Source organism: Leptonotus elevatus, chromosome 9 (assembly GCF_054856555.1).
Source record: "Leptonotus elevatus isolate MCC_2025b chromosome 9, RoL_Lele_1.0, whole genome shotgun sequence".
Lineage (NCBI taxonomy): Eukaryota > Metazoa > Chordata > Actinopteri > Syngnathiformes > Syngnathidae > Leptonotus > Leptonotus elevatus.
This window is the reverse complement of record NC_141247.1, coordinates 15,323,706-15,349,850: the sequence shown is the minus strand read 5'-3', so window position 1 is coordinate 15,349,850 and position 26,145 is coordinate 15,323,706. Positions and strand designations below refer to the sequence as shown.

The 26,145-nt window shown below is 38.9% G+C and overlaps 3 protein-coding genes across 10 annotated transcripts in view; 1 reads left to right on the top strand and 2 right to left on the bottom strand.

The window, feature by feature from the left end:
• LOC147168522 (myozenin-2) overlaps positions 1-10,967 on the bottom strand; it is a 36,523-nt gene extending 25,556 nt beyond the window's left edge. Inside the window, exons 1-2 of the mRNA XM_086084163.1 lie at positions 10,719-10,967; positions 10,536-10,611 (exon numbers count right to left, since the gene is read on the bottom strand). The gene's annotated coding sequence lies outside the window, so the exon portion shown is untranslated. The remainder of the gene's footprint in view (positions 1-10,535; positions 10,612-10,718) is intronic.
• arl3l1 (ADP ribosylation factor like GTPase 3, like 1) lies at positions 1,872-6,826 on the bottom strand. The gene is made up of 6 exons (XM_086084166.1): positions 6,117-6,826; positions 4,580-4,723; positions 3,673-3,789; positions 3,528-3,578; positions 2,352-2,537; positions 1,872-2,248 (listed from the first exon to the last, which is right to left on the bottom strand). The coding sequence occupies exons 1-6, from the start codon at positions 6,156-6,158 to the stop codon at positions 2,201-2,203; spliced, it is 588 nt and encodes a 195-aa protein (XP_085940292.1). The 5' UTR covers positions 6,159-6,826; the 3' UTR covers positions 1,872-2,200.
• rgs14b (regulator of G protein signaling 14b) lies at positions 10,463-25,887 on the top strand. Of its 8 annotated transcripts, XM_086084159.1 has the most exons (20): positions 10,463-10,695; positions 13,128-13,150; positions 14,342-14,363; positions 14,500-14,651; positions 14,743-14,835; positions 14,954-15,097; positions 15,186-15,362; positions 15,478-15,553; positions 15,641-15,738; positions 16,166-16,384; positions 16,539-16,612; positions 16,915-17,041; positions 17,321-17,402; positions 18,082-18,137; positions 19,190-19,280; positions 19,570-21,037; positions 23,717-23,776; positions 24,454-24,537; positions 24,610-24,663; positions 24,736-25,887. In XM_086084159.1, the coding sequence occupies exons 4-16, from the start codon at positions 14,508-14,510 to the stop codon at positions 19,815-19,817; spliced, it is 1,629 nt and encodes a 542-aa protein (XP_085940285.1). In that variant the 5' UTR covers positions 10,463-10,695; positions 13,128-13,150; positions 14,342-14,363; positions 14,500-14,507; the 3' UTR covers positions 19,818-21,037; positions 23,717-23,776; positions 24,454-24,537; positions 24,610-24,663; positions 24,736-25,887. The 8 variants fall into 8 exon arrangements, with proteins under 8 accessions (XP_085940285.1, XP_085940281.1, XP_085940279.1 ...); XM_086084155.1 differs by lacking the exon at positions 13,128-13,150 and having other exon boundaries at positions 18,085-18,137; positions 19,190-19,259; XM_086084153.1 differs by lacking the exon at positions 13,128-13,150 and having other exon boundaries at positions 18,085-18,137.
• The last annotated feature ends 258 nt before the right edge of the window (positions 25,888-26,145 follow it).

Here is a 26,145-nt window from a genome sequence, read left to right as displayed (position 1 = left end):
GCATTTTGAACACAACTGTACCGCACACAAGTACAAAGACAACGTACAAATTGAACATGAGATTCAAACTCAAAACCTCTCGACCGTTGTGCTAACCACTTGATGTGACACAGAATTACTTCTCTTGCACTGCCACCTGTTGGTTGAAGAAGCACCACTGAACAATGCGGTGTGTTTCACGTTCCAAATGGTTCCCACTGCCTCCCGCAGAGCTCCTTCAAACAGATAAAGACGCCCACGGAATGTTCAAGGATTGCTTCTACTTTGTGTTACCATGGAGATTTTCACCACATTCAGCATCATTGTGACAGAATGTGAAAGAAAAAGGCCCCCGCCCTCCCTCGAATATCAAGCGATCGCTTCATATGGAAGACAAGCCAACAAAGTCTGATGTGCTGCTGAAGTGCTTTCAGAAGTGTAATTACATCTCCACACGATAGCAAGAAAAGAGCAGTTAAATATGAGTTATGATGGCAAAATGGACGTTTCAGCAAACATCAGGGTCAAACTCAAATACATTATACGGGAAGGTGAGAAGAAAAAAAAAACAGCTGCATGGGCTTCTGGGCACGTTTGTCCAAGGACAAACAAGTGAAGACTGAGGCATTCTTTTTAATGCGACTCTGCAAATGACAGCAATGAAAGTGAAGGAGAATGACCCTCAAGTATACACGTTTGTGAAGCAGGCCGATTCTATATGACCCTGACCTTAACTCTAACCCATATTGACTCATACACACCATTAAAATGCTCTCATGTTTAGTACGAAACTCACTCATACACACTACTAAAATGCATTTAAACAAATGACAATTTTTTTTGCTCATACACACTACTAAGATGCTCTCATACATACAATGCTCTCATTCTCACTACTGATTTTTTTGTCCACTTGTAAAGTTGTAAACACTACTCAAATGTTCTAATATACACAATGAAAATGCTCTCATATACAGTACTGAATTATTTTCGCATTCATTTTTTTAAAACTTATAAACATTACTAAGACACACACATTCACAATATTGAAACACTCTCATCACCTTGAATATTTTTTCACTCATAGGCCCTTACACTACTGAAATGCTCTCATTCACCACTGAGTAGGCACTCTCATACACATTACTAAAATGCTATTAAACACACTATAATTTTTTTCGCTCATACACGCTACTAAGATGCTCTCATTCTTACAATGCTCTCATACGATGACTGCATTTTTTTCACTTCATAAACACTACTGAAGTGTTCACATACACATAACTAAAATGCTCTCATGCACACTGTTTTTTGCGTGCTTATAAGCCTATTGAACTGGTCTATTGAAGTACTCTCATACACGCTACTAAAATGTTATTAAACACACTATGATTTTTTTGGGCCCAAACAGAATACTAAGATGCACCCATACTTACAATGCTCTCATACACACAACTTTTTATTTATTTATTTTTACTTATAAACACTATTAAAATGTTCTCATACACACAATGAAAATGCAGTCATATACTCTGATTTTTTTTTGCTTATACACATTCATACAACTAAAATATTCTCATACACACTGAAATTTTCTCACACACACAACTAAAATGCTCTCATTGACAATACTGATTTTTTTGCTGCTTATAAGACACACACATCTAGAGTATTCAAATGCTAATGAAGTGCTCTCATACACACTACTAAAATGCTATTAAACACACTATGATTTTTTTGTGCCCATACACACTACTAAGATGCTCTCATACACACTAATGAATTTTGTTTAGTAAGCGATACAGGGGATGGCTGGATAGATTATATTTTTGCCTCATCATTTAAGATAAGAACATTTCAGACTGATTAGAAACTAAAATCAGAAAAGCAAATGAAGAAGACTGAACATTTTATTGTCAAAAATCTGCAAAATACACATTACACCCACACCGTACTACAGTATAAATGATATGGATGGCAACATTTCTAATACAATTAAGCATAGTTTGCATAGTTTCACAAGATGACCAGGCAAAGATCTTAGAGATGAGAGGGCAGAAACATTTAGCAATGATAAACACTGTAGAAGCCTAATTTGCTTATCGTAACCTAAATATTAATATCATGACAGACTGTAAAAAGAAATAATTCACATCTGTATTGTGTGTATGTGTGTTTGACATGATAATGATACTAGTCGCCTGTTGCATGTTGTTTGGGCTCACTTCTTTTTATTAATGATGTTGTTGCAAATCCAGTTCATGCCATCCTGTTGGACAAGAAAAATAAGATGACCGCTTGTAACCTTTCAAATGCACTCTCATAAGGCTTAGTAAGAGGAGAAATAAGAAAAGCCAACGTTTCCAGCTGACCTGAACTCCTTCCCCAGACACAGCTGAGCAGGCCTGAATCTGCCACTCGCGGTCTCTGTACGTATGAAGGTTGAGTCCCTCGGCGATCTCGCTGGCCGGCGACGCTGTGGCCAAATCTTGCTTATTAGCAAAGATGAGCACCGGAACGCCCTTCAGGTTCTCCTCTTCTATCAGCTCGGATAACTCCTGCAGGCAAACAAGACGTTAAGCTGCATGATGCATGCATATGGGTGGTATCTGCTTCACAGTAGGGTTGTGGGCTTGAATCTCTGGCCTTTCTATGTGGACTTTGCATGTTCTCCTCATGCTTGTCTGGGGTTTATCTGAGTATTGTGGCGTCCTTTCACACTCCAGAAATATGCACGCTAAGCAATTGTTAGGCTTTTTGTGACTTTATTTTTCTCTCATCTGGTTATTTGACAAGACTTATTTTTCATTACATTGTATGCATTTGAAACCTGTCACTGTCTTTTGCTGTAGTAAGCAGTGAATTTCCCCACCATCACATTAAATATGATTATTCAACATGGTAGTTTTTTTCCAACCGCATTTGGGTCTCTTGTTTTAGACTAGCGTGCAGTTTTTCAAATATCCAATTTATTACTACTCCTAAATTCATATATATTCCTGATAAGCTGATGGAAGATTTGCAACTTTCAAAGTCTGGAAATGCTCTCTCATTGGAACCACTGATATAAGAATATGGTGCATCCAATTTCCATATTTTCGGATAAACAAGTTGATAATGTTAATTTGTTGTTTGCAGTGGTGTGGAACAGAAATGCAGCGTACTGAGAGATGATTCTCATGCTGTATGCAGCTATTGGAGCTAATGGGTTTCCTTGATATAAGAGTACTTAATGAAGTGGCTGATAGTGAGCGTAATGCATACAGAAAAGTAAATTATAGACCCTCTTGAGGTGTATTGAAAAAGAAAGTATGCAAGGCTTCAACTTCCCCGTCCATTATGATCTTGTCTAAACATTTCAAAAGGTAATAATTAGAAGCAAGTGACGCTTTAAATCCTGCATTGTAACTGAATTGCTTGTTAAGCAACTCAATTGTGAAGTGTGTTGTTATTTATTCAAACAAACAAAAAAACAAAGCAGGGGCATGTTTGTTGCAACGTGTCGGTTATTTAGTGAGAATAACATTTTCTTCCAGAATCAAACTCACCAGTCCAGTTTCCTCAAATCGCTTTTTGTCCGCACTGTCAATAACATAAATCTGAAAGAAACAATCGAAACATTAGTTTCAGACAGTGGATTGTAATTAACACAGGCAAAAAGTGCATTTTTACTTGACTTTTGCTGTCACTTACCAACAGATCCGTGTTGTCGAGATACTTTTTCCAGAAAGGTCTGATTTTTCTTTGCCCCCCAATGTCCCACACGTTGAGTTTCATGCCATGTGAGGCGACGCTCTTAATGTTGAAACCCTGTAAAGAAACACAATGTTTGCAGTTACTATGATAATCACTCACTGTAGTTTACTAAGGCCTATGTGCTGAAACACACGGATGTCTGTATCAATTTCAAAAACATCTGTGCAATTGAAATTGTCCAACAACTAATGAACAGATCTGAGGAGAAGACAACACTTGTTTTCAGCCATCTTGACTTCCCTAAAATCAAATTTGGTGAATGGCTCAATGTGCTTAGATTGGCATGTTAAACCCATATGGCCAATTAATTCATTGCACATTCATAAAGGTCACACGTCATCTGAATAAATTCACTACTTTGAGTGGGAGACTGCAGCTGTCCGCACCAAATTAGATCCTCCAGTCGATACCACTGTTTAATACGGGTAAATAACATTACTTTTACAGTAGACCTTCTCGCCGACATGTGTGTGTCTGTTACTGCTATCTCTTATATTGGATACAATTTCCTTCAGTATCAAAAATTTATCTAATGTACCTACTAACTGTTTTAGTACACATTTAACAACAATATCTTGTTGAGAGAGAGTTTGTCTCTAGAACTCTCAAACATTTTGAAAACCCAAATATTGATTCTGTGTGTGTTGCCATACTGTAATTACACGACAAGGCAGATTAGTCTGAATTAGGCAACCTAAGTGATTAGCGTGGTACCTGATGACTGGCGTTAGATTTTTCTTGCAAAACTGTATGTCAATTTTCCTGTTACGAACTTTGGTGGCACTGCTTCAGTAGTAAATCACACATCTCAAAGAGTCATACTACGCAGTATGTGTCACCTCACCTGTGTAGGTGTGATGGTGTTGACATCCTCAGAGGCAAGGCTCTTGAGCAGCGTGGTTTTACCGGCATTGTCCAAGCCCAAAAGAACTATTCGCACTTCCTGTTCGCGGGTCCCTTTTAGTTTCTCAATGACGGAGAGTAAGCCCTGCGTGGACAAGAGGGGCAGAGGAGGCCTTACAGATGTTGCATGTAATGTTTTTGTATGACAAGTTATACATACAGTATAGTATCGATACGCAAGAGTCAAATATGTATATTGATACAATGAATGAAAACATTACACACGACAGTGATTCCCAATCGTGCCTTGGCATGCCATGCAGTGTGTCGGGAATAGGGGTGTCAAAATGTGTGCGTTAATTTGAAGTTAATTTAAAGTTCTTTAACGTCACTATTTTTTTTTTAATAAAAGAAAAATGCACTGAGCTGTAACCATCGTCTTACAAATGCAATTATGCCATCTAGTGGCAGATAAATGACCTAAAGACAAATCAATATCACACGTTTTTTTTTTACAGTACAATTCATTTTTTTTATTTTAACTCAATTTTATGAATTATTATGAAATTACTTTACCAATGACTAAAAGATGGAGCCATATTTCTATTAGTTTAATATTTTTTCCACTTTTATGTTAACAAGAGTATGAAAAATTATTTTATTGTACATTTAGAACAGATATAAAATGTGCGATTAATCGTGAGTTAACTACTGAAGTAAAAAAAAAATGAATCGCCTGACACCCCTCGTAAATGATCTATTATCATCTATCGATGACAGTGACGTATAGTGACAGGAGGAAAAGTTTAATTCTCTTAGTCATTGCTTCCTGTGAAACTACCTGACAATTAAACAGGGCCAGATTTCACAATCGAAATGAGATCATCATCATTCCAGTATTCCTCCTTTTTGTGTCATTTTTGTTAGTTTGTGTGTCATGAGATTTCTCTGATGTAAATAAAATGGGTGCCTTGGCTAAATAAAGGTTGGGAAACACTGACATAACAGTACAAGATACACTCAGACTATGAAAAAATTGGTTTTCCAAAGTCTTAACCATAGCAAAGGCCTATAAATAATATTAGCAAAAGTCGCAGTTAACTAAATGAAATATTATGAAACAAACTACTTAACTATGCACTACCGAGCCTAAAATTGGCAAAATATAATTGACTTGCTCATGATTTGAAGTCAAAGCTCCCTTGACACAAAGAGCTCACACATCATCTGAGCTCTGTTTTGTAAGACGTAATCTGAGGCTTCCTTTAGAATAGCGTCTCCATTCATGGAATGATGCACGATGTAACGTGATTAACCTAAATCAAGGTGTGCCAAACAAAATACACACTGCTGTGCTACTAAAAATGAGGCGCTGTCGCTTTAAATTGCGATAAAATGGATGTCAAATTGCATCAGGGGAAGCATTAAAATTATAATCATGAGCTTGTTTTCACATTTGAACCCAGATGCTGATTCAATACATAATATTTAGTTGATCAAATACAATATGAAGAAGTAGGAAAAAAAAGTTGGCTAACCTGTGGTTGGATCACTCCACTAACTTTCTGAGCTTCTCCCATGGTGGCGCGTATCCTTTAGCTTGTCTGGAGGGCCGATGCTACATTCTCCAATGAGGCTCACTCATGCGCCTTACAGGTTAGCTAGCCACAATGATACACGCAGCCTCTTTTTTCACCCTCTTCCTGCTCAAGGCAACCCGTTTCGGTTAAGGGTGTGCGTGCGTGTTACTTGTGTCTACCTGACCATCGATTGAACCAAACCATCAGTGTGGAGATGGCAAGCAGGAAGAGGGGGAGGGCGAACGGGAGCAGGATTAGAAGGCCAGAATTAGCCCTAGGAGTCCATACAAAGGCCACTCGCTTCATCCATCCGCCCAACCCTTTCCTCAGTCCATCCCTCCATCTCCACTTGGCAGTGGCTTTACCTGGATTATCTCCTTAGCCACCTGCTACAGGAGGAACCCAGTAAACATTCACACACATGCACATCATCACACAGTTGGGACCGTCTGCCATATGGCTCAGGGCTGAATGCTGCTAATGCAGAAAAAAGCAAAAATGAGGATTGACAGTATGCACGGAGCCTCGCACTTTGAAACGTCGAAAGGATTATATCATTGAATTTATTCCGGAGCGGACGCACCGACTCATAAATAAGCCATCCCCGCATCCATTCCTCTCCGGTAGAGGAGCTGATAGGATCGTCTCATGTAGCTTTTCCACGGCTGCCTGTCTAAAGCTGTACTGTGTCTGTTAGTGAGCGCTCCTGTGAGCAGGGCATTCAGCGGGATTAGTCTCAGCACGCCTGTTCTGCGTCTGGATTAAAAACATTTCCAGGCTATTTTGCTCAACTACACAAGCTTTCTGCTTAGTGGGTGTGGCCAGTGCTGTGTTACACAGCGGCTTGAACTGTACTATGCAAATTGTCCTGAAAGCATTCACCATAGGTACTTACTAATACTGTGTATTCATGCTTGAGGTCGATTTTTTTTCTTCTTTAATTTTCAAAATCAGCACTTGTGCAACTAGAATTGAATATGACATTTATAAATAAGACAATCCTGACAAAAAAATCCATCTATTTTCCACTTGTGCTCATTAGGCTCATTGAGAGCATGTCAGATGACTGGAGAGGTGGGCTGCACCGTCAGCCAATCACAGGGCACATAAAACAAATGACCCGTCACACTTACATTCACACCTAAGCCAAATTTTTGACTCTTGAATTAATTTGTGACATGTATGCTTTTGGAACCCAGGTGGTCACGAGGAGAACATGCAAACTTTAATCGGGATTCAATTCCCAAACCTCAAAACTATTAGGTAGATATGCGACCTGGAAAATTGCCTGCTAAATGTTTGATACCACTTTTTTTTAGAACGATACAACTACTCATCGATATTGTCATTTAACACAAGGACACAATTTTTTGAATTAAGCCGTTTTTTAACGTTTTTTTTTTTTTAATCCATCCCAGCGGGCGGCCATTCTGCCTCTTGCCACTGAGTGAAAATGACATCACTGGCTTTGTCCGAATGTGCACCCTACTCCCTATATAGTGCCCTACTGAGGGGTCATGCCATTTTGTAGTGGTGTACGAATGTCCAGGGAGCGAAAATGTAGGGCACTCAAAATTACCCACAATGCACTCTGAAATGTAGTGAACATCGGGTTGATATAGACCACAATGCGAGTATGAACAAAACATGGCGCCAGCGACAGCGCGGGAATCAAAGCCATGCATTAAATATATACTACATAAATAATTAATGTGTTTAACAAAAGTACCGTTTTAAAACATTTTCATTCACAATAATTAGTCGGAGATTTATGTGCCGGTGCGTCGTAACAGTTACGGTGGTCACGTGATATGCGACGAGGAGAAAGTAGTGAGCTGGCTGTCCGAATCGCCAAACAGAATGAGGGCACTACATATTAGGCCACTATATAGTGCTTATTGATGTTCACTATGCTATTTTCGGTGGACAAAGTGGCAAAATGGCTGCCACCTGAGATGGATTAAAAAAAAAAAAAACTGGTGGATTTTGCTGCTTAACTCATATTCCACAAAGGCAATGTCAATCGGAATACTGTGTCTAGACCGGCCCAATGCCTGTTATCTGTACTCGCTGTGATCAAATAAATATGATTCCTTTCCCTTTTTTGTAAACCACTTTGGTGGTATGACTGCTATTGTAGATGAAAAGTGTGTCAGTGTAAAAGGACCACCATAACTTGCCCGTGTCTCCTTCCCCTTATTTGCATAATTCAACACAAAGGCCAGAAAAGGGGGTCACATTTACTTAATGTGATTTGTCATATTTGCTTTCAATTACACATCAATAGTGTTTTTGTGCCTTAATTGGTTAAATTATGAATTGGAAGCCAGATGCTAGGCAGCTTTGCCTTGCACAAGGACGGGAGGCAGATGGCAGCCTGCGCATAATGGCAATTGATTGTCATCATAATTTTGTAACCTACACTGGACAAGAAAGAGAATAGCATTTTTTAAAAGAGCTTTCTTGATTGTCTTTTGACAGTATAGAATTGATCTTATCTTATAATCTTTTATTTTATTTAGTAATTTCCTGCAGCATATCAACCTTATTTACTTACTTTACCAGATCTCTCATTTCTAGCCAAACCACCATTTCAGCTGACCTTTTCCAGCTAAATCCAGCTATCTTCTTGCAGCTAACAGTGACACCAAGTGGCAAAGACTCATAAATGCCAGAGGAAATGTTCACAGCATTGTCATAAGATGGAAGGCACCTTTCTAATATATCTTTATTTATAATACATTATCCTTGCTGGAGGTGTATGGGCTGATGCACTGCTATACTTTGCCTCTCTCGGAGCAGATGAAAAAACACTGATACAGATGCAAATTCACATTTTGTCGGAATTGAATATCAGCGGGATGAGTTATTATTATATCTTTTATAGATTTGTGTTGGGAGTCATGGCAAGGAATGGGAATTCAGCATTGATGTTTTTTTGTTGATTCGTATTTCAATAGCACAGAGGGATGTAAAAGACAAAAGGAAATCTAAAGTTGTAAATCCCAAAGATATATCGATAGATATAGACTTTATTTATCCACAAGGGAAATTATTACGAAGTAGAAGCAGCCCACAGTGACAAGCTGCCTTTGCAGACAAAATGAAACATGAACTGCAACATTGGAGCAGCAATATTCTGTATTATTTTAATCAGGTCATGCAAAGTGCCTCCCACACAATATGTATTTGCACAATGCCCAGCAGAGCACTGCTGCTTTTCAGAGTACAGCCTGACATTAACAATTTACACTAACGTACGCCATGGGGCTTATTACTAAACTCCACTGTTTGCACCTTTCAAGACCCCCCCCCCCCCCCAAAAGGCATATGTATGTTTCCAGTATGTAAAAGTTAAGGGTAAACAAGCAGTTTATTTGAATGTAGCAATGGGACAATGTGGGACAATCTGTTTCAGACAATTAAGCATTTGGGCACCCGCAGATTCACTTCATTATTTTTCTCCAACGTTCAAAAGATGAAATGTTTTTTTTTTAAATTAAGCTACAGTATTTTAAATACATTTGCACTGCCTTTATCCTCTTTGAAGTCTCTTTCAATCTCGAAACTGTTTTCCACAATAGCAATGAGTATAGTAGTGAGCTATTAGTTTGGGTCCCTAACCCTAACATGGAGGAAATACTTGCAAGCCTGGTGATAACATGCAATTTCGATAGGTCGGTGAGGCAGACAAACCAAAGTGTTGCAAAAATGTGCTTCAGAATGTTTTTCATGGCAAACTCAAGAGCTACCTTTTTCATTAGTTTTCCATCAAAAACCAAAGCGCAAATTCGAAACCACCTCAGAGTTGTGAGGTGGATGTGCCTTTTAACCTTCTACCTAAATAAATAACATAAAATCTACTTAAAATTAACAATGTTGGTAAAATGTTATTGAATTATTGGTCAACTAGTTATAGCTAAAATCATTATAAATAATAAAATAAAGACCATTTGAATAAATTTGCAAAAAAATAAAAATAAAATAATGGCACATTTTAACAATTTCTTTTTTCTACTAATGTCCTGCCCTTCTGCATACTTAAAAAATCCCATTTGTCCCCTTCTAAAGCTTCTTTTATTTTAAAACTGTCTTGCTATAGCAATCTACTATTAAAAATTATGCATTAAATTAACAAAGAATTGAAAGTTTTACATCAACTAAGCACCCAGATCAAATACATATCTCAAAGAGGCATTTTTGACTTCAGAAAATGTAAAAATAACACTTTAAACAACCAGTAGCCTATTTGTTATCCAGGCCTTGGTAGCTAACGTTAGCAGCTAACTAGCAATTAGCTAGGCACCGCCAATTAAGATATCCTGTCTCACCTGGTGCAACACCCTAGTGTATGTCAAGCTGTCAATCAAGTCCTACCTGCACGTTCTCTTCGGTTTCCACTCTCAGACGGAGTATGGTTGCTTTCAAGGGTCTTTATCATCGCTTCTCCCACCTGGCCAAGGTTATGGCAAACAAACAGATAAGAAGATATGACATGTGGCAGGCTGTCGTCTCAGAAAAAATGGACAGTGAAAAGGTAAGCCAATTCGTGTTTCAGACCAGGGGCTATTCTTTGACCAAAGGTGCTGAGCTCCCGGCATTTCACAGTTGAACTTTTTTTTTCCGTCTCTAAACCAATATAATTTAAATTACATTTTAATTATTTCGCAATACAAGCCACCTTACACGAGGCTAATCCATAATATTAACCTAGCAAAATAGCTTAAATAACATGCTAGCACAAACTGACATGACATCATCGATGGACAAATGTGTGCACTAACACTACAGTACATAAACTTTTTTTTTGGCAATAACAACATATAATGTTAAGGGATACAGGCAAATTGCAACAGCAAAGTAGACTGACAATCGGGAGCGTTCTTTAAATTTCACTTTTGCCTTGGCACAATGTGCATTCAAGGACCACCAACAAAACACGACATCTCAAAGATTGATGAAAAACACTATGAATGAATTAAAACAAATGGCACTAAGAGTCTGCCAGATGGCACCAAAATAATTATTGGCTTTTTCTGGATCACCAATTACTAAGACCTTCCAAGATTCTCAGCAAATAATGGCATAAAGTGTTAAAAAACCAAAACAAAACTGTGAATTTGAGAATGCTGAACAATGAATATGTAGGCGTTTAAAATAAATCAAATATTAAAGGACGAATGTACTATAAATGCTCGACTGGCTATATGTGGCCCATGGGCTGCACTTTGCCCACCCATAGCCGAGATGATCGACCCCTTCATGAAAATGGTGTTACAGGTATTAGCCACAACAGAAGATTTATAGAACTATTTTGATAAACACAGTGTTCGTTTTACCCAATTAAAACACGCCAAAATGTCTATACAATAGAATACTTTAGGTTCAACCCTATTTTAGGGTTACTCGCATCTTAAATTAACATTAGCCAAATTTATTTTCAATAAGTTCCATATTTCAGATAAATAATACAAACTACACCCGGTGGCAAGTTAATCAAAAGTACAAGTTTGAGTGGTTTTGTGGTGGTTTTGGTTGCTTAAAGGGAGTTCACTTTTCATTGCAGGCACACTTTGCATTTTTGTTAGTTTCTCAAGATATTGCTTGAGAACAGTGTGATGTGATCATAGTAACTTTACTTCCTCTTTTGTGGCCTGTTGCTATGGCAAGACTCCCAGGCAGGAAGTGACCAAGGGAACCCAAGTGAAGAGGTTTTGGGTGTTTAGGTGGAGACCTTCATTGTGTCTTCAGGCAGCGTGGGCATCGTATTGATAGTAGTTGGACATCCAAGTGCGGTGTCGTGGTTACCATGGCAAAGAATTGTAATTCTCGAGGGATTCCTGTTGGCCACATGGTAAGCGAAGACTACCAAAGGTGTTTTAGTTTGATTCGGTTAGTAGGGTGTTTCATATCTAAAAAGGTGAAGTAGGCCTGAGGGTCTCCATGTAGAAGGGTTTGGATGTTATTAAAGTGCTCATAATGTGTTTGTGAAGGCGTCTGTTAAACAGTTCCTATTGCTGCTAAAATTGGACAGAGAAACCACACAAGGCCTATTTGCCAATCTGTCATGTGTAGGCTGTGTGTGATCATGCCTGTTGGCGTACTTTTGTAACGGAAAATACCTGGATGTGTTCATTTTTATTTATAGAATCGGGCACTCGACACTTCATTTTGTGTGATGTGCCTGTTCCTGTCAATTGCAGTGCAGACTGTCTGAAAATTAGTTCTGTTTTTGGCTCATTTCAAGTGTGCACTGATGCCTTTACGATTAGCTTTTTTTAAAGTGTTTTGCTGGACTCCTGTAAGACACACTTTGAGGTGTTCAAGAATTGTTAGTATCTGCTGTCACCGCTTAACGACGCTGTCACTGAGAACCAAATAATTTTCGGTTTGTTCCCAGCATGACGGCGTCTAACGCTCCAAAAGCTGAATGAGAGCCAACCATCAGCGTCACAACCACTTCCTGTGCAGCCCGTTTGTTGCTACTGTAATAGAAACAAAAACATTTAACATGGTTTTGCACTTCAAAATCTGCCTGTGTTTACAGTGGAGCCTCTAAGGTCAAGCACAATGTCTTGTTTGTTTCAATATATTTGGTCCCCATAAGAAGCAATAATACTCGTTCTACTTTGAATGTTAGTCTGCTTAACTTAAATTGTACTGCATATGAACAGCTCAAGCACCATTTTGATAAAAATAGAGCCACACTTACAGTAATTTTTTGACTATAAGGCGCACCTGACTATAAGCTGCGCTAGCTAAATTTGGGGAATAGTCGAGTTTGTTACACATATAAGCCGCACCCGACTAGAAGCCGCAGGTGTTTTAATGTTACCGCATCGGGTTCCCGCTACTTTCTTTTCCATAATGAGGGTGCAAATTGTCTCTCTCTTGTTCTGTCTCTCCTACTGTATTTGGGTTCACTTAGTTTGTTTTGCTCTGCCTGATGCTCTTGCGCTTCCTTTACAGTACGCCCCATTGTGATCTGATGGGTAAGTCGCACCTTTGTGTTAGCTGCAGGGTTGAATGCAAGTGAAAAAAATTGCGGCTTATAATCCAGAAATTACTGTACTTGCAAACGGCCTATCACAGCATGCCTGTGTATTTCCTAACTCTAAAAAAACAAATAACTATTATATATAACTTGTGGAAAGTAAAAGTTTAATTGTAAAAAAAAATAATAAAAACAGCATTCACGTTTTGATGTCGCTAATGTTGTGCGATTTGATATATATTGTAGGCACAATATAAACTCAACTCAATTTTATTTATAAAGCACTTTAAATCAACCATTGCTGCATAGAGTAATGTACATGAAGTAAAATCTGCGTATATAAATGTATATTGTCACTATAATGGTATATTGTGGAAGTTTATGAGCAATCTTGGTACATTAATGAATCAAAAGATGTGTGCACCAGATTTAGCAGAAATTGTCCATGTTATGTAATTTTAAGGAAAAATAATATATCAAGATCTATATATATATATACTGGATATACATTTTTGGCCATATCGCACACTCTTGCTTCCGTTATCTCCATTTCAAACAATCACCAACTTGTTCATATTTACATCATTATAATATGAACGTTATGCTTCCTCAAACATCTCTGCGCTCGTTATTTCTCGTTAACTTTGCCGTTATAGCATTGATTGTGCTTGAAAGTAAGTATGAAATGATAATTACGGGAAACTCATTAGTCGTTTGATATCAGTCTACGAGGAAGTCTTCACTGATTGTTGGCAGTATTTTTGAGGATATCAGCAATGAAGAAGATTATTTCTGAAATCAATGTTTCAACTTTTCTCTCCCTTTTTGAAGGGTTAAGTTGAGGTTAAGAGTTAGGTCAAGAAATTATACCTGTATTACATGCATCTGTTTTATTCACAAAGCATATTATTTACTATTTCAGTTTAATAGTAGTAGTTGAATATTTTTTTTCTTGAAAAAAACCCCACTCAATTCAGAAAAAAATAGTTGTCTGGTTTTGTTTGAACTCTTCCAATCTATTGATTACTCTTTTGAATAGAATCTCGCTTTAGAGCCCAAGAAAAAGCTAAACACAAAGCGTACCGAAAGCATCATCCTAGATCCAATGTGTTTTATGAAAAAATGGTTATATCAAATTTGGCAATGTACTTTTTTTCATTTTTTTTCATCTTCCACTTTCTCTTAACAGAGCCTTGCAGTGTCAGACGGAGGTGAGCATGAAGTGCCTGCTAATCGCGGAGTGGAACAAGTCGATGCACGACCCAAGAACATATCTGATTCAGCCTCATTCTTTTGTTGTGCTTATCCTTTCTTGTAAATGGGTGTGTGTTTTGCCGATGTGTGCAGAGTTGAATATGTCTGCGCGGAGCAGTACAGGCAGCAGCTGCAGCCTACCTGGGACCCCGGGCGGAGAGGCCTGCCCAGCTAACAGTGTGCTAAGCTGGGCTGTCTCCTTTGAGAAGCTTCTGGAAGACCCCAGTGGAGTCAACTTTTTTACAGTGGGATGCAACACATAAAGCAAATTGCCATTTTACTCTTGCCAGGTAGGTGTGCGCCTACAGTAAATTGCTTTGTGCATATTTCTTGCAGGCCTTTCTGAAATCTGAAGTGAGTGCGGAGAACATATTATTCTGGCAGGCGTGTGAGAAGTTTAAGAAGATCCCAGCCACATCACTGGATGAGGTATGACTGCTGCCCCTCCCTTTTATGCTGATGAGATTGGATTGGTCTGGGGATCGGGTTGCAGTGAACCAAACGAAAAATCCCGTTTCTTGTGATGTATCTCTCTTTGTATTTGTAGCTAAAAATAAGAGCTCGCTCCATCTATGGAACATACTTGTCTGAAAGTGCTCCCCACTCCATCAACATCGATGACACGGCCAAGAAAGATGAAAAAGACTTGGAGCAACCCACTCCTGATATGTTTAACAAGGCTCAAGCACAGGTCTGTTGAAATGACATTTGCACAAAACCAACAGTCAATTACAACTTTGCTCAACTTTTTTGTTTTCGTTTCCCTTTGTGTGTGCTAGATATTTAAGTTGATGAAGATGGACAGCTACAGACGATTTGTGCGCTCTCCTCTTTACCAAAGCTGCACCTTGGCAAGTGTAGAAGGCAAACGTTTACCTCAGCTGTCTGCGGAACCTTTTCGCACGTTATCCTGGGAGGATATGGCCAATCGAAGCCCAAACTTAAGTGACAAAAAGGTAGCACCAGGCAGGGAAGGAAGATAAATAAAAAGTCAGTGAATTGCTTTGCAAAACTGATCCGGGGTCTGAGTTTTAATAGCCTTGTAATGAGGGTTATTACTGTCATTAACAGAGCCAGAAGTCGGATGAAAGCACTTTCCCAGCTGGCAAGAGCAACAAACAGCGACAGAAAAGAGGCTCCTGGGGAGGTGTGATCTTTTACTTGTTCATCTAAATTAGACTTTAATGGGAAACATTAAGTTTTGTCTCACTATATTTTCTTCTGTTTGATCTAGACTCATCCCACAGCAATGTTTCACTTTATCACAGAGAGCAAAAAGCTGTCAAGTCGAACAGTAATGTGGAGCTTGACTCCCTCTACAGGCTGACAGAGGTTAGTGCGGTTTTCACAGTGATTGAATGGTTTAAAATGAGTTTATTGAACACAAATATTAAATTGGCAAGCAACCATAAAAATATCACAAAACTATAATTTTTTTTAAAATTATAATCTTGTTTCAATTTACACCCAAATATGCTTACTGGGTGTGAAATCTTGGTCTGTTTTGTTGAACACAACACTGATATGATCTCAGGAATTGAAAATTAACACACTCGGATCTTCACCATCTCTGATTCTCGAGTGGAAGCCTTTTCTCTGTGCGTTCTAGTTTTTAGATCTAGTTTTAGTTAGTTTAGTTCCTAGTTTCATCAGCTGAACTTGTGCTCCTGATTTTCTATCAAATTCCGGTGGATGAACACACAGGTAAATGACTTAAAGAATCTCTTCAAAATTTTAAAGATGTCCCAAAATTCTTTAGAATGGCCAACCGTGTCCTCGCTCCCCGGAACAAGCCGGCATCTCTGGAGGCCGCTGTGGGATGGAAGGCGGCTATTGCTGCGTCTACCTGCCTGATGGGAGTGCCTCCCTGGCTCCGACCTCTTGTGGCCTGCCCATCAGGGACATGCTGGCTGGCCTATGCGAGAAAAGGGGCTTCTCACTGAAAGATGTCATCATCTACCTTAAAGGCAAGGACAAGGTGAGGATGGAAGAAAGAAGCATCCCAAATTTTCTCAGCAATAGGTGTTATGAGATGATTACTCTTTTCCTTTGCCAAGCTTGATTAATTTTTCAAATAAGGTCTAAATGATGCAACCTCTGACATCATATTTTTGGTCCATGTTCCTTTGCAGCCATTGTCACTGGACCAGGACTGCGCTGTACTGAGAGATCAGCAGGTTTTGCTTGAGCTTCGGGTGATGTTTGTGTGAGTCAATGTTCTTGACTCATTTCCGAGGGTTATAATCGGTCTTTCTCACCCTAGCAGGCTTACGCGCACACACACACACACACACACACACACACACTGTAACATTTCTGCTGTCACACTTGTCGAGGGAAATCCATGTATAACACTTGACATTGACTTGCTAATCATTTCTGTTATGATTTGCACTCAATGTGAAGTTAGACTTTCTGGTGTGTATGGTGGATTTTTTTTAGTTGCTTGGCTGATTTTGATATCCATTCTAGCTTTTTCTTCTTGATGAGATTCTTTGTGTGTTTCAGACTGGAAAATGTGTTTAGTGGAAAGACTGGTGGAATCATGGCAAAGTCCAGTAAGACATTGCAGGACGCCCTGTCCACAGTTTTACAGAAACATAGTCTAAAGCCTCACGAGGCCCAGGTTACCATTGTGAGTATTTCTAATATTTCTTTCTAAACACACAAATTAGTTGTGTTAGAGGAATAATGACATAATTGATATTTTAAGAGTATTTTTGTCCAGTTTGATTAATATTTGATAACATTGCTTTTTTTGGTGTTTTTTTTTTTTTTTTTTTTTTAAAGATTATGATCATCAATATTGTCAGCATTGTATCAGACTCATCTTTCTACCAAGCTGATTTGGCAAGGCGGCAGTGTACTGTGTAATTATGTGCATATATGGTATAATGTTGCATTGTTGTTTTAGGTTGGCAGTGGCGAGACTGTGGACATGAACACAACTGTGTTCAGACTGGCCAATAAGATGCTGCGGCTCGACAGAGCTAGAGGTATAAATGCAAACTTGGATACTTTGTTGTTGACAGTGCTTGTCCAAGCACTTTATCCATAATGCTAATGATAGATGTTACATGCTCCCCCCCACTCACATTTCATTGACTTGTCTCTTTAATGGATCCTTGAAAGATTCTTTTCACCGTCCACTTTACTGTCCTACTTTTTCTCCTGTTACGGTCGATGTAGTTATCATTCTCTTAGCCCGATATATTCTTGATAAGCGTGTCTCTCACTGCTTCTCTCTACAATGTCCAAGTCCATTTGGTTTGTTGAATGCTATGCCATGTCTAGTTCGCACACCCACTTGCCTCCTGCTGATACACCAGAACCAACTTAACTTCAGATCAGCGACCCTCGCCTCAAGTTCTCACACTTGGTGTCGGAAGATACACAGTACTAGATTGTATATTGCTGTAGCACAAGAGGACCCATTCAAAGGAACTGCCTTTTGAACATTGACTCCAAACACTGACTTGTAATAGAGAGTGTGCGACTTTTTACTTCACACAAATTTAACACTACAAGCCTTTTTCTCCTTTCTATTCACATAAAAAAGCAATCCAAAAACAGTCCTTATCCCGATCCCATGACTGATTTTTTATTTTTTTTGCTTCATGATGAAGTGATCAATGTTTTCTCACAGCAGAAATTGACTTACATTTGACGTTTAAGCAGGAAGAGACCAAAGCAACATCTCTGGAGCCAGTGAAACTGCTGCTGCCACACAGGTGAGACAAAAGTCTAATTTGCAACATTAATTGCCATACAGTGTTCCCCAACTGTTTGCAGGGAATGTGGACTGAGCCCTGCCGCAAATAGTAAAAACTTGCGAGTAATTGATGCCCATCATAAAAGGTTTCCAATTGTCTACGGATGCCACAAGATGGCATCGAAACATTGTTTTTGTTTTTATTTAACGGGGCTATGGCCTGAATAAAGTTCTTCTCTTTGCTTTTACATGTAGTTACTTGGCCACAAGATGCTTCCAAAGCAACATTTTAATTGTGTATTTGTTACAATACACAGTATATACTAAAGTCATTATAATATATAACAAATTATTCAGTGTAATGTTATGTGAATATTTTTGTCGACAATTAATTAATACATTTTTTAAAGAGTTAAAACAACATATCTTTTCTATATATTTTTTTCCCTCTCCCGAATTAACCACTTAATTGTGCAATGCCCAAATAAAAATTATTAGCTTGACACTGGCGCTGGGGTGGATTAAATTATTATTTTTTTCCAAAAATGGGGATGTCTGGCTTTGTCTGAACTCTTCATGTCTGTTAGTTTCTCACTTGAGAGCCAAACAAATAGCTAAACACAAAGGGTAGGTGCCAAAATCATCACCCTAAATGTTTTCTGAAATGAATAATATCACATTCTAAGCCTGTATTTTTTAATTGTAGTTATTATTATTATTTTAACAATCTATTGTGTGTTGCTGTAACATTTGGATTTCCCTTCTTGGATCATGAAAGTATTATTTTATCTTTATTAATTAGACAGGGCTTGGCCATAGATGAGTTTTTCAGCGAGTGATTCTGTGTTCCTAAGTAAAATCCACAAAAAAAGGAAAATACTAAACAACAAATTAGCAGTGGTTCGCTTTAGCGACTCCAATGGTTTCAGAAGCTACTAAAACGCTGGAACAATGGCAGACATGGGAGTACTTCTATCTCCAATAACATGTTGGTTAATGTGTTATTTGGAATTGAAACGCAGCCGGTCATTTTTTCAATGACAAAATGGGTATCTTTTGTCTTGAATCCAGGCAGGAACTTGTGGTCCGGAGGCCCGGTCGTCCCCTCAGAACGACAAAGCAAAGACTTCACCAAAGCCCAGTAAGAACCCCGACATGGATGGTAGGACTCCTAAGCAGTAATGTAGGAAGGGCGAAGCGATTTATAAGCAGGGGTGCACACAAGCTGTCAATCTACATCCTTTCAGAGGAAGATTGGCGCCTATTCTGCTGCACGCCACCTGCTGACTGGCACATAGCCTACTGTAAAAAAGTGCATCCCTGATTTATAAGAGACTATAAAACGAGAGCTGCTTCTTTTTTTACAAGAGAATCGTGATAACCTTATTTTAGCCGTACTTTAATAGGTGCTCTTTGAGTGAATGCCAGGTTGTACGTGCTCTTAACATTAGGGCTCCTGGACATGCTGACGAGGGCCCAGTGCTGCAGGGTGGACGACCAGCGAGGTCTTCTCACCAAAGAACAGCTCGAGGTTCCTCTGTTCTTGCAGCTGGCCCCAGACCAGGGAAAGGAGCCACAGTCCGAAGAGTCGAGCACAACCGCCTGTTCTGCTGCACATCCAGACAAGGTTACTGAGAACTCACTATCCTCTAGTTCAGCTGAACCTGAACAGAAAAACTTGCGGGAAACATCTTTATGAAAGACTTTGTGTGTGGGATGGGACCCCCCCCAAAAAAGGAATGAAATGTAAAGAACGTTCACGTGATTTTTGTGTAGCACTTTTTAATCACTGCTGACATATAAGCTCTGAGGCAGCATTGTGCTACCACTTCTACTAAAGCTAAAGTTTGACCTCTCAAAAAGAAAAAGAAGGCATATGGGTATTTTTGACAAACACTACACTTCTTTTCAAGGAGGGTGTTTCATGTGAAATCTTTTAATTTAGCTAAAATGAAAGTACCTTGCAGTAATTAATGCATTTGGTTCTAATTGATTCACTTCTGTTTCCATGAGATTTCAATTCACATAACATTTATCCCTCAATGTCAATGCTTAACTATAAACTATTAGCTACGCAGGACTGCACAGTTTTTGAAGAATATTGCATGTTGTTTCAATTCAAAATTATACAGTATTTTCAAATAGTTTTTCAAGTTGAAAGGACTCCATTTTGTGTGCCTGCTTGTGTTTGCTTTTTTCCAGTGTGTTTTGTTTGCTGTGATGTCACTTTGAAAAGTCCTGCTCTGCTGCCACCTCACACTTGTAAATCTCAGGATTATTATCACTTAGTGTTGTAATGCAGTGAGTCAATAAGTAGGTTTAACAGCTCAAGGGGAATATCCAAACAATTAAAATCCTGTCAAAGACGAACCTTACTCTCTTCTGTTTACATTGTGCACATCACAGCTGTTAATTTGCACAGATGTCTTTGCTTGACACCTAAATCTGGATGTACTATTTCCTATCCCATAACGTACTAAATTAAACTGAACTATCACTGTATATCGGTCCATATATATCACCTTATAGGCCCCCCTTATGTTTAATTTCTTATTAGACTAATAGACTGCAGCATAGAGCTTTTAACAATCAATTTCAAGGAAAACGATTCCATTAATCAATATACTTTGTATATCTGCCTCCTGTTTGCCAGGATGTATAGCATTAGCAGACAGGATCGTGTTTGGCATACCAGGTGTCTGGCAATTTCTCTTCCAACCCCCCCACACCCCTTCTGTCTCTGTTTGTGTGTGCGTGTCCCCATCCAATCCATCTATCCATGCATGAATGGTGCGTCGGTGGAGCTCTGAATGGGCACAGGGAGAGGCGTGCGTGTTCTCACACAGACTCCATCACAGCAGTGACACCAGGAGCATCTCCTCGGCCGGACGTCTGCACTGAGAAGAGGACGAAAGGCAGGTGAGTGCTTCATTTCTATTCACCTACTGCGTGTGCTTCCTTGACAGTTTAGCAGGTACTATGACAATGCTAACTACTCCCAGTTTCCAATCGAGCTTAGTTCCATGCTGTAGCCTTGCATTTTTGGGAAGACAATACACATTTTAGTACTTGTATTGCCTTTGATAGTCTTACAGAATACATAAGTGTTAAGAGATGGAAGACGTGATTATGTGAAATAAATGCATGAACGCCACTGGTGCAACATTGAGCCTGCGTGTGCTTGGTTCATAGGGGCAACCCCCCCAAATGATTGTATGTGTGAGACAATATGATAAAACACAGTACATGATGTCCACATCCCTGACAGCCCCATTTGAAGTGATTTCCCGGCTCTGGGTTCTGTCCACATGATCACCTTGGTGGTCTCTCACCTTCTGCATCCATGTATGGCTGCCTAACAATCGGCAAATTATTGCTGATTAATGCTATAAATGTTATTTATCATATAATAGCTGTGGAAATGGATCTGGGAGTGCCTATAGCAAAAGATGTATTTACATGTCTTGGTCTATTTCCCCCATTCCACTCCATTTGGGACATGGAGGGGATTTATTTATTTATTTATTTTGCCCACCAGTCATTGGACGACCGTGTTCCAAGCTCCACCCTTATATTCAGTCCTGATAGGTGGGTGCCAAGTTGCCAACCTGTAAAAATATTGATACATTTATATTGGCCATTCATTTACAATTTTTGGCTCAGTGATAAATATACATTAAAAAAAAAACACAGAGTGCATATAAAAAGTCTACACACCACTGTTAAAAATGCCAGTTTTGTGTGATAGTGTCATGCTTTAGGATAGGGGTGTCTAACTCATTTTATCGCAGGCCGCATTGGAGTTGCGGTTTCCCTTGCAGCGCTCAAGAGTAACGGTTTGTTCAGCTATTGTGTAAGTTACTGGAATAAGGGGTTTGGTAAAAAGAAAATGCTTGCAAATCCCAATTTTATTTATTTATTATTAGTGCTGTTAAAGCATTAACTAATTCATTAATCACCCAAAAAATATCGCATTAATCATGTATTAACGCAGATTAATCACACCTAATTTTGACAGTGCATGGCTAGGTTAAAGGTAGCACAGGTTGTTTTTGAGCAGTAAACATAACTACATGCATTTAATATGTTTGCGTATGACATTCAGACTATTTATGTCAAACTATCGGGGTCATCACCCCCCCCCCCCCCCCCGTTTTAAATGATGCAAGTAATTAACTGATTAGAAAAAGAGGTAGATAAGAGCGTGCAGTGGATCAAAAAATATGGAAGACGTCCTCATAACATTAAATGTCGAAAAAATTAACACATAACAGATGCTCTTTAAATTTGGTGGGCAAAAAATGTTGATTAAAAAAAGCCTTTTTAATTAAGTGATTAATCAAGATTCATCAAAATTCTAAGATGTGATTAATCTGATTAAAACATTTAATCGTTTGACAGCTCTAGTTATTATATGACAATTTTAAATTTTGGTACAGATTTTTAGCAAGCATAGAAGTTGGCATGCTTGATTTGCTTTTGTGGGCCACAAAAAAATTATAGTGGACCAAATCTGGCCCCCGGGCCTCGAGTTTGACAGAAGTGCTTTTGGGCTACTTGACCCCAGTTAGGAATTAGTAATTAGGGCCCTAATTATGAACACAACCAAATACCAATCCATGTTAGCACAACATTCAAGCTTTAGCATGAGTTTGAATGTGATTGGTTAATTCTGACCAGCCACATCCCAAGTTGTAAAGGGTGTGCACACTTATGTAAACACCTTACCAATTTATTGTTAATTCCCATCTCAAAACATTTTATTTTTCAATGTGGTTACATAGATTTAGGTGGCTACACTGACTACTTTTTGCTGTCAAGTCGGCCAGCTATCAGCGGCAGAACAGACATGGAAGAAGTACTGACTCTGCATTTTACTACTATTGCACTGTTACATATTTCCCATCTCGTACTCCGCCTCCTCTTGCTGTATTGTGTGCCCAAAAGTGATGATGGGTGGGAGAAACGTATGCAAAAGACTCTGAGGCAACATTTTGTGTTTGCCCAGTCTTGCAGAAAGTCCCGCATTAGCTTTTAAGACTCCAATCTGTTGCTTTTGTCGTAGTGCACGCTATTGTATACGAGCACGGACATGTTCGTGCATGCAAATAGTACCAGCCTCCATCATCGCTGCAGGATTTCTCACTTGATCCACACATTGCGAGTGATCCTTGAGACTATCTTCTCGATGTGGGTCTTGTGAGCTGGTCAGAGATGTACTCAGCCATCCTGCTGAGATTCTCCTCCAAAGTGTCTCCTCCTCGCTCCATTTCATTCTAAGTGCACGGTCTTGAGTGTGCCAAGTGAACCAGCTTGGTGTGGCCATAATGGGTTTGATGTAACGTTATGAGAGCTGCTGGGAGCGTCCCACTGGGTCATTCAGTGACTTCAATGGGCTGCGCAGCCACATCGACCTGGAACCATCCAATTGATTTCCTGGCAACATAGACGCGATGCTGTCGTGACATCGGCTGGATGAGTGGCGCTGGAACGGCCATTTATTTTTAAACTTAGCGCAGAATGTTTCCCGAGTGGCATGTCTTGACCTATTAGTATTGAGTAGGTTTTATTAAATGAAATTGTCAATTCTTTCTATAGGCAGTTTTCCAGTTAAAGTCATCCTCGCTGAAGTCCGCCATGGAGCAGAAGAAAAATGAGGTATGAACCTAATAAAATATTTCACTCTTTGACTGCCAAACATTATCCAAAAAACAACTCCGACAATGCCAGCCGATTTTGAGTATTTTAACTCATCTTTCAAGTCAAACTGAATATTGTGTTTTGACCCTATATACATGGTGGGTTCCATTCTTTCATTAGAAAAAAAAAAGGTATGTTTCTACCTTATTCCGTTCTTTAGTAATCATCATTTGAAAATACCGGTAGGTCATTGGAGTGACATTGAGCGAAAATTTAAGAGATAAGGAGAAAACAAGCTATTTGTGAAAAGATAAATTTTCTGCAAAACAGTAACTTTGACACTAATATTTTTTGTTAAGTGACGCTCTGTGAATTAGATTTAATGTGACAAAGGTGTTTTTTTTTGTCATGTTTCATTGTAATTCCATACACCGGTAGCGCATTGAAAAGAGATACAACGCTGGCCATAGTTAGTGGCTGTTTTGGGATTTTACAACCCCAATGACAAGGCAGTGCTGCAAAAGACGTTGCACTGCTCAATGACAACAAAAAACGTAGTTGACGTCAATTGACGTTATTGGCGGCATTCATTAGGATTTTAGCATACATCATTAAAAGTTTTTGGCGGTCAGAGTTAAATACGAATGAATGAGAAGCAAGGCTATTCTTTTCTAATGTTTTGCTTTTATCTCAAGGGCTCCACCAGCACCTCTCCTCAGAAACACATGAAGAATCGCTCCAAATCTATAGAGGAGACTCATCAGCAGCAGTCCAAGAGGGTGAGAACAGTGAATGAGTCCTTCAAGTCCGATATTGTGGCAATAATGTAACCATCACGTCTTTCTTTATAGGTCATTTCTTCTCAGAAGTCCCTCCCAGGAAGACCAGAACTGGATAGAGTGAAGGTGAACTACTTTTTGTGCATTCTATTGCAACAAGTCTTTTATGCAACATACTGTACAGCTTCTTTCTTGCAGGAGTGCCTTGAGGGTTCAGAGACGCCCTCGAGCTCCACCGAGGAATTGAAAGGATAAACGAATAATGCCATCAAACGCAAATGTAGATACCATACAAATACACGGAACACAAGACAAATGACACAATAAGGAAAAGCGAGCAATATGCAGATGTTTTAAAAAAAAGAAGAAGACATGACTTAAATACTGTAAACTGCCACAAACACATACAGTAGATGCACATTAAGATGTTGCATGTAAAGAAAACATGTTTTTGTCCTGTTCTGTTTTGAATAGGGTCCGATCGATGTAGATTTTCTGAGGGCAATCCCCATTCAGATACTTGGCAGAATAATATTCCGACCACTGATTATTCAGCCAATTAATAAAAAAATATATGTAATTAATAAAAAGAAATTCTGATCCCTTAACATTTACAACAATAAAGATATGAATTACCGGCAGAACTTTGACTTTTGATTTTATCTTTTTTTAATACTTTCAGTATTTAACTTTCCAGCAGCGTGAAAGATCAGGCCATTTTTTTGGGGGTGGATTGTTTGAATTTGGCATTATCGTTGTTTTTGTCTTATATTGTAATGTGATTGTTAAAAAATGGTAAAAAGAACCATTGATTTTTGCTCATTTTAAAAGGTGATATTGGTCGTTTAATCAGTTGGGCCCTAGTTGTAAACATTGCAAAATGTGAATTGACAATAAGTGAGGTCATTGGGTTCATTCATTAGTTTAGCCTATGAGAGCTCATAGAACAGCATTTTTTTAAAAAAAAATTGTTTTTGTAGCTGGAGAGCTGGTCATATTCCAGCAAAGATAAATATCTTTGAGTGCTTGTTGTAGCCAATTAACAAAAACCTCAACCACGATATTTAGTTTGCATCTCCTGGCCTCCTACCAGCAGAAGGTGTAATTATGGAACATCTGCTGTATCAAATTGTGGGTTGATACTGTTGGTTCTCTATTCTCTGCTGCGCCAATTTTGTAAAAGTACATCCCCTTAATTCGGTGCACCACTCAATATAAGTGCGTACCTACAAGAGGATATCATTAAGATCACTCTCAGTGCTGTTCAAACCAAAACTTTTTATTTTCCTGGCTCTCACTGTGGTAGGTGATTGTTTGATCAAAATGAAATAAAATCCTCTCCAAAAGTAAGACTGTAAGATGTTACTGTTGCGTATCTTTATTGCTATTGCAACTGAATCATTGTTCCCAATTTGACTTGAACCTAACCAGGATATACAGCATGTGGATAATGTTGGGTCTACTGTATTCCTTTTTAAGTTTCTATCTGTTTTAGTAGATAAGACCGTGATTAAATAAAAGAAAAACATTGTGCACCAAGAAAGCATTCTTTTATTGTCGAAACTCCCCAGGCAATGAACACAATGAAGCTGCAGCAGTCATCTGTAA

What these genes read in the sequence shown, in the direction of transcription:
- arl3l1 (XM_086084166.1), bottom strand. Translation starts at nt 6,158, where the DNA reads ATGGGAGAAGCTCAGAAAGTTAGTGGAGTGATCCAACCACAG. An exon ending in GTGGAGTGATCCAACCACAG is followed by an intron (nt 4,724 to 6,116) that starts GTTAGCCAACTT and finishes TTGTCCACGCAG; the next exon opens with GGCTTACTCTCCGTCATTGA. An exon ending in TGTCTGGGGAAGGAGTTCAG is followed by an intron (nt 2,249 to 2,351) that starts GTCAGCTGGAAA and finishes CTTGTCCAACAG; the next exon opens with GATGGCATGAACTGGATTTG.
- rgs14b (XM_086084152.1), top strand. Translation starts at nt 10,510, where the DNA reads ATGTCAAGCTGTCAATCAAGTCCTACCTGCACGTTCTCTTCGGTTTCC. An exon ending in CCCTCTACAGGCTGACAGAG is followed by an intron (nt 15,739 to 16,165) that starts GTTAGTGCGGTT and finishes AAAATTCTTTAG; the next exon opens with AATGGCCAACCGTGTCCTCG. An exon ending in TAAGAACCCCGACATGGATG is followed by an intron (nt 19,281 to 19,569) that starts GTAGGACTCCTA and finishes TCTTAACATTAG; the next exon opens with GGCTCCTGGACATGCTGACG.